General features: G+C 48.8%; 1 protein-coding gene and 1 long non-coding RNA gene across 2 annotated transcripts; both read left to right on the plus strand.

Annotated features, from left to right (window-relative positions):
- Positions 1–221: 221 nt before the first annotated feature.
- On the plus strand, positions 222–3,284 carry DUSP1 (dual specificity phosphatase 1). Its single transcript, XM_029942849.1, has 4 exons — positions 222–852; positions 1,130–1,275; positions 1,638–1,857; positions 2,247–3,284. The coding sequence occupies exons 1-4, from the start codon at positions 267–269 to the stop codon at positions 2,615–2,617; spliced, it is 1,323 nt and encodes a 440-aa protein (XP_029798709.1). The 5' UTR covers positions 222–266; the 3' UTR covers positions 2,618–3,284.
- Positions 3,285–5,909: 2,625 nt separating this feature from the next.
- LOC115294154 lies at positions 5,910–8,895 on the plus strand. The gene is made up of 2 exons (XR_003909750.1): positions 5,910–6,221; positions 8,699–8,895. It is a non-coding gene; the product is annotated as an uncharacterized LOC115294154 (long non-coding RNA).
- Positions 8,896–13,631: the final 4,736 nt, after the last annotated feature.

Consider the following 13,631-nt stretch of genomic DNA (forward strand, 5'->3'; position numbering starts at 1 on the left):
GCCGGACGGCCGGGCTGGGGTCGGAGCCAGCAAGCAGCCAGCGGATCCCGCTCCGAGGCGGATGACGTCTTCGCCTCTGGCTCTGCCGGCGCCAAACCGGGCAGGGCGGGTAACGTCATCACAGGTCACGTGAGCACCATTCAAACAAACAAACCCCCTCCCCCTGCGCGCCGGCTTCTCCCCGCCCCGCCCCGCCCCGCCTCCAGAGAGGCCACATATAAACGCGTTCCCCCGGGCCGAGCTCGCTGCGAAGGACGCCGCGATGTATGTCTGATCGTGACCTGAGGGGCAGTCAGGGTAGCAGCAAAGAAGGCGAGGCGGCTGAGAGTCCCGCACGACGTCCCCTCACTCAGTCTAAAGGCAGTTTGGGTTTCGGCTCAGAGAGAACCAGGCTCGCGCTTTTCCTCGAAAGCCGTTGCCCTGCCCTTGGCTTCCGAGGACAAAGACCACCTCAAACAGGCACGCTGGGAGCGCTGGGGCCGGCCATGGTTTTGGAAGTGGGCTCCCTGGACGCCGGAGGCTTGCGGACGCTGCTGCGAGAGCGCGCAGCACAGTGCCTGCTGCTGGACTGTCGCTCCTTCTTTGCTTTCAACGCCGGCCACATCGCCGGCTCGGTCAACGTGCGCTTCAGCACCATCGTGCGGCGCCGGGCCAAGGGCGCCATGGGCCTGGAGCACATTGTGCCCAACGCCGAGCTCCGCGGCCGCCTGCTGGCCGGCGCCTACCACGCCGTGGTGCTGCTGGACGAGCGCAGCGCCTCCCTGGACGGCGCCAAGCGCGACAGCACCCTGGCCCTGGCCGCTGGCGCGCTCTGCCGAGAGGCGCGCGCCGCGCAAGTCTTCTTCCTCAAAGGTACGCCCTCGGGGAAGCTCGGACGGCCGCATGCCCCCACCCCCACCCCACCGTCTTGCCGCGGGACCCCCTGGCCGTCAGCCCCTGAGCCGCCTCACCTGGAGCGCGTGGGCGCCCTAGCCCCATTCTGGGGACTCGGTGGCTTTGTTTGGCTTTAAGAACAAAGACTTGCCTGAGCCTCTCCGGGGTAAACTACGTCCCTCCTGGGTGGGGGGAGTTGTATGAAGGTGCCCTGTCCCGGATCCTAATGGAAACAAATGTCTCTTTGTCTTCCCAGGAGGATATGAAGCTTTTTCGGCTTCCTGCCCAGAGCTGTGCAGCAAACAGTCGACCCCCATGGGGCTCAGCCTTCCCCTGAGTACTAGCGTCCCTGACAGCGCTGAATCAGGGTGCAGTTCTTGCAGCACCCCGCTCTATGATCAGGTTAGTAGGGACCGTGCTAGAGGGGGAAAGGAATAAGCTGGCAAAGACCTGGAAGAGCAGTACTAGTGGAAATACACAAAGTAACCTGCAAGTTTATCACGGAAGGGGCACAGGGCTATTTTTTATCCCATGGTTAACTGGTCTGATGCAGCGGAGTCTTAACTGCTGGCATTACAGAAATGAAGTTGGTGGCTCTGCCCAGGCAAATGGGGTTATTATTCCCCTATCTATTTATAGTCCAACAACAATACTAAATTCACTCAGTATCTGAAATGGACCTTTCCAGCTAGCAGTTTTTGTGGGGATGGGCTCCAGAATTGACTTTGAGCAAAGCTTGACAAGTGGATATTTCCGGATTTCAGGGTGGCCCTGTGGAGATCCTGCCGTTTCTGTACCTGGGTAGTGCCTATCATGCTTCCCGAAAAGACATGCTGGACGCCTTGGGCATCACCGCCTTGATCAACGTCTCAGCCAACTGTCCCAACCATTTTGAGGGTCACTACCAGTACAAGAGCATCCCCGTGGAAGACAATCACAAGGCGGACATCAGCTCCTGGTTCAACGAGGCCATTGACTTCATAGGTAAATGGACAGGTGCCTGGGACTTTGCCTTGCTTCTCCTGTTTTAGTCACTGAGCCCAGCTGTAGGGCAAGGACTTGAATGACATTTGTCTGAACCTTTCTCCGTACGTTAAATAGCAACATTCCTGCAGTATAGGGATTTCATGTCCCATTGAATACATTCGCGAACTGAGGTTAAAAAAATTGAGTTGACTTCTCCATCAGCTTTGTGGAGATGCCGGGTCTTGGTTTAAATCCCTTGCTGGTTTTTGCACAGTGCCTGTGTTGCCTCCACAGAGCACATGTTACCCTTCTCTGGACAGGACACCCGTGCTTCTTAGCCACCCTATGCCTGGGATGAGGGTTGTTCTCTTGAGCTCTGAAGTAACCAGCCACCCTTTGTTTTCCAGACTCCATCAAGAACGCTGGAGGACGGGTGTTCGTCCACTGCCAGGCAGGCATTTCCCGATCGGCCACCATCTGCCTTGCTTACCTCATGAGGACTAACCGAGTCAAGCTGGATGAGGCCTTTGAGTTTGTGAAGCAGAGGAGAAGCATCATTTCCCCCAACTTCAGCTTCATGGGCCAGCTGCTGCAGTTTGAGTCCCAGGTCCTGGCCCCACACTGCTCAGCAGAGGCTGGGAGCCCAGCCATGGCTGTGCTGGACCGCAGCACCTCCACTACCACCGTCTTCAACTTCCCTGTCTCCATCCCCGTCCACTCCACGAACAGTGCATTGAGCTACCTTCAGAGCCCCATCACGACCTCTCCCAGCTGCTGAAAAGCCACGGGAGGTGATCTCCACAACCTTCTTGGGACTCCAGGCTCCTTGAGGAGAAATGCAATAACTCTGAGGAGGGGGCTCGTGAGGGCTGGTCCTTATTTATTTAATTTCACCCCCGAGTTCCACTGGGTTCCTAAGCAGTCATAGTGATGATGTAGCATCAAGATGTTTGCTGAACTCAGCACATTCAGGACCAATCTGTAGTGGGTACATCAAGTCCCTCTGACAAAAAGGGGCCGAAGAGAAAGGACTCGGTTAATGAGGCAATTTCTTTTTGCTTGCTCCTGTTTTTTTGTAGGAATTCTTCATGCTTGACATACCTACCAGTATTACCATTCCTGACGACACATACCTATGAGAATATACCTTATTTATTTTTGTGCAGGTGGTCCACCTTCACAAACGTCCGCGTCTACTCCTAGAAGAACCAAATACCTCAATTTTTGTGTTTGAGTACTGTAATATCCTGTAAATATATCCTAAGCAGGTTTCTGTTTGGCACTGATGGGAAGCACCAGTGTTGTCATTGTTTTTTAGTTGCCAGCAGTTGTATGTCTGATTATTTATGAACTGAAATAATATATTTCTTTTAAGAAGACATTTTGTTACATAAGGAGGACTTTTTTTTTATACCACAGAATAAATTATGGCATTTCTATTGAAATCTCAATGCTCTGTTTCTTGGGCAGCCCCAATTAATCCCTCTCCCATCAGTGAGACAGTCTGGACAAGGGCCTCCCAGATGTATGTCTTGGGATCTGGTCTCATAGTCCTTGGTGGCCCTTCCTCCCGTCCAAGGTGGCTGGGTTGTAAGGAGCGTAGGAAAGTGTGATCCGGACTATGGCTGAACTCTTAGTTCAGATCCAGGTGTCTAACCATGTATTCCTACCATGTTACACAGGGAGCCCCGGTGTTCCCAGAGCCAAAAAGAAATGACCATTTTCTTGGGTTGCTTTTTTTTAAATTTAACACTTTACCCAGGATAATATAAAAAGACACCCTCTCCTTCCAGAGCCGTGCTAGAATTATGAGGATGATGATTTTCCAAAACTGCTGACATAGTGTTCCTACTATGTGTAAGGTAGTGTGCTACCTGCTCCCCCAAAACTCAGCAGGACCCTTTTGCAGACAAATGCTGAGACTCAACACAGCTAAGTGGCAGTGGGGGGAATTGAGCCCTACATCTCTTTTGTTTCCTAATTCTACGTGGTTTGCATGTTATCACCGGCATCTCTCACGTGCTCCCATTTTGCCTTTGAAAAGACTTTCATTTTTGTGAAAAGAACACGAAGCACTATAAGTAAATACAACACGGGCAAATCGCCTGAAATTTCCACCCCCAACCTGACCATTATTCATGCTTTGGAGTACATCCATGCCAACATCTCTAGATATGTACACAGAATTTTGGTGGCTGCCTCCTTCAGGTCACTTGCTAGTCTGATTTCATAATTTTGTGAAGATAGGCGATCAAATCTGACTTGCTCTAGGGCAAGATTCTGGATTTTTACTCTTGTCAACCAGACCAAAACAGAGATAGTGTAATTGACTGCCAATTCCTAATCCAGTCTATAATGTTGAATTAAATAACAGTGAAGCTCTTGGGTCATGGGACCCTTAGCTCCTGTCCCCCCGCTACTTGTTTCTGGACAAAGTAATGTAGGAAGCAGAAAAGGAAGCCTCTTACTTGACTCTAGTAGTGCTCTGAACAGTGGTCCTGGTCCAGCAGGGTCATTTAAGGCCTTGATACACAATCAGTGCCCTTGACCTTTACCCACTGGTTCATCGTCTGCTACTTGACTCTCAGGACCTGAAAGATCCTGTGTTCTAAGTTCTAAGAAGTTACCCTGAGCTGGCAAGCTCATTTCCTTGGCTAGATTTCCCATTGGAAGTGTGTTCACACCTTTCAAAACAAACCGTACCCAGTGTTTTTTTCAAACCCTAGGAATTTACTATTGCAAATATCTCCTTTCGTGGAAACGTACCAGCAACTTCAAGTCTGTGGCAGATGCCGCGGCCGACTTCCCCCGTGGGCTCAGGCCATCACTTTCTGCTAACAGGCACTGGCTGAACCAGAATTAATCTCCAGTGTAATCCACGCAGTGGAAAAATACAGCCGCTGCCTACCGCCAGTGAAAACAATTCACTCACTTCTCCCAGTGCAAGCTGCCCTGCTCCCGTCAGCTCAGGAAGAGTAGGGTTGATAATGTTCTTTCTTCACGTCTCCGATTCCTGGTCTTTGGGCCCTCCAGAGAATGTCACTTTTGGCCTGATATGCTTTTATTATGGGGGGTGGGGAAGGGAAGATACCTCTTGATGAGGAGAAAGACACTCAAATGATTCAAACGTTTGTTTCTCAATGGGAGATTGAAATAGAGACAACTCCATCATTTAATACTTATAATGTGGTAATAATAGCTCTCAATTTTAGAGCTAGCTCTGGGTGCCAGCCACTGTGTTAACTGCTTCACACACCTTCCCATTAAACCTCTAGCAGCAACACCCATTTTACAGAGGAGGAAACTGAGGCTCTGAGAGATGAAAGGACCTGTCCAACTTCATACAGCACGTAAAGAACATTTGCAGATTGGAACCTGGGTCCGAAAGAAGACTGGGAACCAAAGTCCTAGTTCGGTCCAAACAGCTTGAGGGAACGGAAGCAGAGAGGAAGGGATGAATTTTGTAGCCAACCAGACATCACCATGGTCTTAGCACATAATTTGGGGGTGGAAAAGCTAGTTATCCTTTTGGGCCTCAGTTTCCTTATCTGTAAAATGAGATAATAAAATCTGCTTAGAAAGTGAGAGGGGGAAGTGCCTGGCTGGAAGGGGGCCCTGGAGGGACATTTGGATCCCATTCGCCGTTCCTAACAACTTCCCCCAGTTCTCCGGGGTCAGTTTTCCCACTCCCAAAATGACCAGTTTGCACTGAAACTCATGGGTGAGATTCCTCCCCGTCTTAAAATATGTATCAATGCATACTTTTTGCTTTTCTGTGGTTTCCATTAGGATATTTCCAACCCCAGACTTCCACCGCATCCGCTGCTTTCCTTGGAATTTTGCAAATCATAGCTCATTTGCCCAGGACTTGCAGCCTCCGGAGTCCATTTCCCTCCCTCCCTCCCCATCGCATCCAGGATGACGTCATTGTGTGTACACCTTTAAGATTATATAAATCTGTGATCATACAGTGGCCTCCATCCCCATGGTAACGCGGAGGAGTTTCCCTTTTGTGAGGAAAGCTGTCATGTCACTTCCTGCTGCTGACAAATCAGTTTAGGAGATTAAAATAAAGGGAGGGGGGCGGGGAGCGGGAGCTGGCCTCAGAGAAGTGCTGGCTGCGGCGGTTTCTGGTTGCCATCACAGAGGCAAACAAAGCCCAGGCCGCGCGGGGTGGCCCCGCCCAGCGCCAAGCTCCGGCCACCGTTTCCCACACCTCGCCGGTGGACCCGTCGATGTTTTCCTCCGCAGATTGCGTTCTGGGGAGCAGGTGGGAGGGCTGCCCGGCTCTGGGGACTTTTCTGCGGCTCTGTAGTGCCATCCTACAGGAGCACAGCCTCTGGGGCCAGAGGAACCTCTGCTCCCCATTATCAGCTCAGAAGGTACTCTGGTTCTCCGTTCTCTGGAAAACAAAGGGTATGCGCCTTGCTAGAACCAAGCGGACAAAACTGCTCTACTAAGGAAAATACCTTAAAAGCACCGTTTTCTTGACTGGCTTTTTAGATTAAGCAGCAGGTCCGTTCATTCATTCATTCGTTTGTTCGTTCATTCATTCATTCATTCAACAAATATTTATTGACACCCTATGCCTAGGGGACACTTTAGCCCAGGACAAAGTTCCCATTCTCAAGTAGTTAGCAATGGGGGCAGGGCTTGGAGGGAGGGGAAGAAGGCAATGTACAAAGAAGATCTTTAAGAAATAAGATAAGGGGCTCCTGGGTGGCTCAATCTGTTGAGCTTCCGACTTTGGCTCAGGTCATGATCTCATGGTTGGTGAATTTGAACCCCACATTGGGCTCTGTGCTGACAGCTTGGAACTTGGAGCCTGCTTCGGATTCTGTGTCTCCCTCTCTCTCTGTCCCTCCCCTGCCCATGCTCTCCCTCTCTCTCTCTCTCAAATATAAACATTAAAGTTTTTTTTAAGAAGATGAAGGTGGAATAATAAAAGGGGAGGCTCCTTTAGATTTTGGTGGTCAGGGAGGCCTCTCTGAGAAGTGGCCAAGACCTGAGAGATACACCCCACTTACCCATTTGAGAGGCAAGCCGGGCAGAGAGTTTCCTGCCAGGGGGGCAACAAAGGCTTGAGGTTTGAGGGGGATCTTTTGTGGACCACTAGAAAGACCCAGTGAGTGGGAGTCAGCTAGACCTGGGTTCAAGTACTGATTCTGCCACTTAGCTGTGTGACTCACTGTCGGTAAGTTACCAAACTCTTTAAACCTCAGTTTCCCTGTCTATAATATGGGCCACTAACCACTGACCTTCAAAGACTATTTAAGGATTAAATGAATTAATGGATTAAATGAAAGGCAATCACCTCTGGGCACATCAGAAAGGTTTGACAAGAAGACTCATTGTCCTCTTGTGACTCAGCTGGTCCCCATTCTGTCACTGGAGCAGGAGTGCCACTCCCCATTCCCCTAGTGTCCTAGAGAAGGGAAACAAGGAGAAGTGGGCTGTCTTCATCTATTCTGACGGATATCCTGAGCCTGTGCTCATATCAAATTGCCCTCTGGGGCCATCGGAGCTTTGTTTGGGCACAGCCTTTACATGGAGACCATCAACCATAGCCTGTTGACTGTGGCAAGGTGTGCCTTTTCTGGACCTCAGTTTCCTATCTGTAAGAAGCACCTGAAGCACCTGAAGTTCATGTGTTCTCCTTTCCCACCCAACTGCCAGCTTTAAGTCCCTGTCCTCATCCAAGCCTGGGAATGCTCTGGAACCACCAAGGTTCTTTGGGGCTGGCTCTGGGAGACAGAGGGGAAAGGACATAGTTTCTGGGAAGGGCCAGTAAGGGGTCTCCTGGGCCTCTGGAAGACAGAGGTATGATAGAGATGTGGCCGGTCCCTATGGGAATGGGTCCCCATACAATCTCCTGCAAAGTATCACATACTGCCAGCCCCCTTTTCTTCAACTCTGGGTAATCCTTTAGCATGGGCCACACTGCCAAGTTCAGGTTTAAAAGCTTCATCAAGGCTGACACCAATGGACCCTCAAGGTTGGTTGGCTCCTTTTTCATTCTTCATGTATATATTCATGTATTCATTCATTCAGTAGCTATGTATTACTTACCTTCAGTTTGCAAAAACACTCAATATTTACCTGGAATTCGTAAACTTGTCTACACTCCCTTGACCAAACTCACTTTGGGACAAAATTCAAGGTCCTCCAAGATGTGACCACTGCCTTCCTTTCCAGATCCTTTTCCTATTCCTGCTCCTGACCTCCATGCATGTTGAGACTTGTAGTTCTCATAACAGGTTATGCTCTTTCTTGCTACCCTTACCTCTGCACATGCTAGGCTTTTGCTTGAATGACCTCCTCCTGCTCAAAATATCACCAAATCCATGAAGACTTCTTTGACCTTTAAGACTTCCTCATCTGTCATCAGTGTCCTGAGAACATGCAGCTTCATCCCGCTGTTGCGACCAAGGATCATAATTGCAACTCCCCCCTGGGCCAGGCAGGCCACATAAGCGAGAACTGGGCCCCTGGGGACTGTGGTGACATAGGAAGTTCATGTTCTGTACTACAGGGAAGCTGCCAATCAAGGCGGAAATGTAGGCTCAGTGTTGCCAAACCTTACTGTTGTGTTTTGTTTCTTGTTTTGTTTTGTTTTACAGAGAGAGAGCATGGGAGTGGGGGGAAGGGCAGAGGGAGGGAGAGAGAATCTCAAGCAGGTTCCTGGCTGAGAGGAAAGCCCAAAGAAGGGCTCAATCCCACAACCCTGGGATCATGACCTGAGCTGAAATTGAGTCACTCAACCGACTGAGCCACCCAGGTGCGCCTAGACCTTACTATTGGAAGTAAGGAAGTAAGGAGCCAGGAATTGGTATTTTTATGTAAAATCTCCTTTTTTCAGAAACTTTGTATGAACCAAACAACTGCGGCCTGGATCCAGCCCAGTGGCTGTGAGGGTGACTGCTGCTAGACAACTTTGTAAACTGTCTCAAGGTAAAGGTGACTTATGTGCCTCTGGGCGCCTAGGTCTTTGCCCAGGGATGTGAGCAGCGAGTATTACTTACAAACTTCTTCAGAATAAAAGAGTGATGTCATTTACCCCCTAGAAAGTGCTCAGTAGATGTCAAAACAATACAGAGACAATTCTGAGAGGTTGTTCCAAGCGCCTGGGGCCAAACTGATAGATAATGATTATCTGTATGGCCTTAGGTTGTTCACGTCTCTCAAGGCCTCAGTTTTTACATCTCTTAAAAGGGAGGGGGGAAGTCTTCCCTGCGCTTGGGATGGTCAAGATTAAATGACATAATGTAGAGAAAACCTTTTACACCTATTCTTGATACACAGCACAATAAATGTTAACCATTTTAATGGTCGTTATCATGATCATCATCATGTTTTGTTGCACTCAGATGCCTGATTATTTTAAAGTTCGGGGGCGCCTGGGTGGCTCAGTCAGTTAAGCTTCTGACTTCAGGTCAGGTCATGATCTCAGGAGATTCGTGGGTTCGAGCCCCACATCAGGCTCTATGCTGACAGCTTGGAGTCTGGAGCCTGCTTCAGATTCTGTGTCTCCCTCTTTCTCTCTGCTCCTCTCCTACTCATGTTCTGTCTCTCTCAAAAATAAACAAACATTAAACAAATTAAAACAAAATAAAATAAAAAATAAAGTTCAGGGATGATATATGAAAAATTTAGGAGATCATTTGAGGCTTAGGTGCTGTTATCTCTTCTCACGAGGGTTTACTTTTTTGTTTTAAGATTTTATTTTTTAAGTAATCTCTACACCCAACATGAGGCTAGAACTTACAACCCCAAGATGGAGAGTCGCATGTTCCACCAACTGAGCCAGCCAGGCTCCCCTCAAAAGGGTTTACTTTGCTGCAGGTAGCGAGAGTCCTAGGAATCCCAGACCACCCTAATGCAACCAGAGGTTGAGCCTGTTTGAGAGGACTGGAGGCTGGGTTGTAGACTCTGTGAAGGCTGGCTGTATTCTTATTCCTCTGGTGTATTCTTTGGAGGTTTCCCCTAAAAGCTTGGGGGAGTTACCTGACCCCCCCACCCAGCCTTGGTTACTTTTTTGGAGGTAATACACAAGCATGGGGTGGTACTGGGCCCACCCCCCCACTCCCCTCTGTGTGCCCTGAACTCCATTATTTGTCCCATTAGACTCATAAGTCTTTTAAAAGCTCTGCTCTAGCCCTTGGCCTTCCAGCCCCTATTTCAGAATTGGCAGATACCCACTGCGGAGAAGAGGCCCCGAGGGCTGTGCTCATTTCTCTGGTTTTCCTCCTGCAGATCTTGATTCCACAACTCTTCACTGTCCTTTTAGTGCTTGAACGTCTTCAAGTATTCAGACTTAATACTTAAGTGTTTAGAAATGTTCTATCCCACTTTCCCAGTTCTGAGTTACATGATCTGCCACGACCAGAAGAGAGTTAACCTTTTAAAAACCCAGAGTGAAACTTCTAACACATCAGGTCATTGTCGTTCTCTACCCTGGGCTCTCTTAGGGTTCCCATCGCTCTCAGGCTCAAAGGCGGAGTCCTTACAAAGGCTGAAAGAGCTAATGTAACTTGTCTTGCTGATATGTCTCTGACCACATCTTCTTCCTTCTTCCCCCCACTCATCTCCAGCCAACCTGGCCTCATGGCTCTTTCTAGCATGGGCTAGAAGCTCACCCTTGCTCCAGAGACCCATGCCCTTCCCTCTTCCCACATGGCTGTTCCCTCAGATCTTGGCAGGGCCAGCTCCATCATTTCCTTTAGCTCTCTGTTCGAAAGTCATCTCATCCGTGGGCCATTTCCTGACCACCCTGCCCCAACCCTGGCATCCCATACCCCTTTCTTTGCTTTATTTCTCATCATAGACTTATCACCATCTAATCTTTATTTAGTTGTGTGTGGTCTATCTCCTATAAGAATGTACAGGCTTGAGAGCAGGGGTCTTGTCGACCTCGTTCACTGTGAGGTCTGCTCTTAGAACAGTTCCTGGCATGTGGTGGGTGCTCAATAAATTTCATGACTACATGAAAGAACTGGAAGGCTCCGGATAATTCCTCTCCTTTCTGGTTGAGTCCTGGGCCCAAACTAGAGGGAAGTGATTCTTTACTGTTCAACCAATCTCTTCCCCTTCCATATGAAGCAATTTCCCTTGGAGACTTACCAGTAACACACAGTGGTGTGGACATAAAGCATAAAAGCACTTCGAAAGCAAGAAGCAGCAGAAGAGCCCTGGCTCTCTAAGACCTACTATCCTGGGGCTCCATCTTTTGACCAGGGGTGTGATTCTAGAAGGGGTGCTGGTGGGAAAACCTGCTCAGGGACTCCACTCTGAGCCCCGTCCTCCCACTGCTTCCTTCCACATTTCCTCCCTCCCGTCTGAAGGAGAATTCCCCATGGCGTGTGCCTCTAATGAAGAGAATGGGGTAGTGGGTGATTCATGGGGAAGTCTGTAGGCCTGCTTGGAGCTCATGACTCACAGCTTCTCATCTAATAGGAGAATTAGATATCTATACAGAATCTCCTGGAAATGTCCATTGGCAAGGTCCCTAGTGACCATTGGGGATTCTCCCCAAAGACCTCGGATTGGCACCTTCCTGGCACTCACCACTCTGTGTGGATGTATGTCTGTTGCTCCGTAAGTACACACGGAAGGGGAAAAAAAGAAGGGAGACAAAGAGAGGGGGAGGAGAAAGGGAGTCAGGGGGAAGGGCATCTGCCTCCCCCCACCTCAGACTGAGCCACTGAGGGTGGGATCATGCCCTTTTCATTTCTGCGTCCCCGGCTTTCAGTGCAAGGCCTTGGCTTATAGTTGGGAAGATGCATGGTTGTATAAATGGGCTCTTGAGGGATTTCATTCTAGGATGTTGCCACCTGACAGAGCCTGAAGTCAGTAGCAGGTAGAGGGCTGTCAGTGATAGCCAGGTTGTGGTTTGGTGTCCATTGTGGATGACACTGGAGAGGCCAAGGTAGGCAGTCCTGGATGACATAGACACTCTAGTCCACAGTCCACTTATGCTAACTCATGCCAGGCCCTGGGCTGGACCCTGGCTGTGTAGGAATGGAGAAGCCATGGTCCCCAAACTTGGACTCTTGTGGCAAGTGACAGAGATTGATGGTTTGTCCAAGGATGTTAGGTGGCCAGGTGGGGATAGAACAAGGGGCAGGGAGATGGGGGGGGGTGGCGGGAGCACATAGAAGGGAAAACAAGGAGGAACAGCTTTCTGCAGGGAATAACCCTTGAGCCCCAGCAGCCAGGAAGGACTTCCGTCTGCAGGGTAAGGAGTAGTGGTCTGAAGCCAATGTATTACTCATTGGATTCTATGGAAGAAAGAAAGGCCCCAGACTTGTCCCAGGCTTGACCTACTTGCCCTAGAAATGAATTTCCAAGAGACCTCTTAAGAGTCCCTGCCCTTGTCCCCATCTTACACAAAATGGACCAGAGCCTGTGCCTCCTGTGGTGGGAATCTCAAAGTGTGGGCACCACACTTGAAATGACCTCCAGGGAAGAAAGACTGAAAAGTATTAGTTTGGACCTTGTCTCTGGCTTTTTCTCAAGGTGATCCATCATTGGATGAATCGTTTGGGCTGTTCTTTCCCTGCAGGCGGGGGAAGGGCTGCTGTGGGCTTTGCTGGCCATCCTTCTTCATCACATCATCGTCATCACCACCAGCGGCTAGCATTGTTTGGGCAGGAGCCAGAGGCTTCAGGCAGGAGCATTACGTTCTAGCCCCAAGTGTAGCATCTCTTTGCTGTGTGACTCTTAGCAAGTTCCATAGCCTCTCTGGTTCTGTAGTCCTAAAATGCAGAGAAGATGAATTGAGAGACTCATCATGGATCTGAACCCTACAGACTATAGTGTCTCATGAAAGTGATAACTTTACTGTGACTGTCTTGCCCCCCAGCACTAAGTGAGCCATTTGGGCTCCCACTCATACTGGCTTTGATCATCCTGGGCACAACTAGCACTGCACCCTGGTTACTCTACTATGAACTGCTTCCCTAATGTGAAGGGCCTCGCGGCCTTGGAGAGGCAAGACTTGGGATTCCATTTGGGCATTGCTCACCTTATTGTAAAGTCTATAAAAATTGGGGTGACTTTGTTTCTAATGTCGGGCCAGAGCTACTGCCTATTTTAGCCATGCCAGATCGTGGTGGGAGAAGAAAAATAAAGAAGTCTCTTTTATTTTTATTTTATTTTTTAAATTATTTATTTATTTATTTATTTATTTTTATTTTGAGAGAGAGAGAAAGAATCCCAAGAATACTTCACACTGTTGGTGGGTGCAGAACCTGATGTGGGGCTCGAACTCATGAACCGTGGTATCAAGACCTGAACTGAAACCAAGTCAGATGCTCAGCCGACTGAGCCACCCAGGTGCCCCTCAATCAGCATAATCATAAAAGATTAATCATCTTGTTGTGTGTATCAGTAGGTTTTTTTTCTTTCCTTGGTACCCATGTCTTTAATCAGTTCTTTCTCTTAACCCATGGACACCTGAATTTATTTATTTATTTATTTATTTATTTATTTATTTACTTACTTAATTATTTATTTATTTTTGGTCTGGCTTATTTTACTTTATTTATTTTTAAATATACATTCAAGTTAGTTAGCATATAATGCAATAATGATTTCAGGAGTAGAACCCAGTGATTCATCCCCTGCATATAACACCCAGTGCTCATCCCAACAAGTGTCCTCCTTAATGCCCCTTATCCCTTTAGCCCATCCCCCCACCCAAAACCCTGCCAGCAACCCTCAGTTTCTTCTCTGTATTTAAGAGTCTCTTATGTTTTATTCCACTCCCTGTTTTTATATTATTTTTGCTTCCT

This window comes from Suricata suricatta, chromosome 6 (genome assembly GCF_006229205.1).
Source record: "Suricata suricatta isolate VVHF042 chromosome 6, meerkat_22Aug2017_6uvM2_HiC, whole genome shotgun sequence".
Taxonomy (NCBI): domain Eukaryota; kingdom Metazoa; phylum Chordata; class Mammalia; order Carnivora; family Herpestidae; genus Suricata; species Suricata suricatta.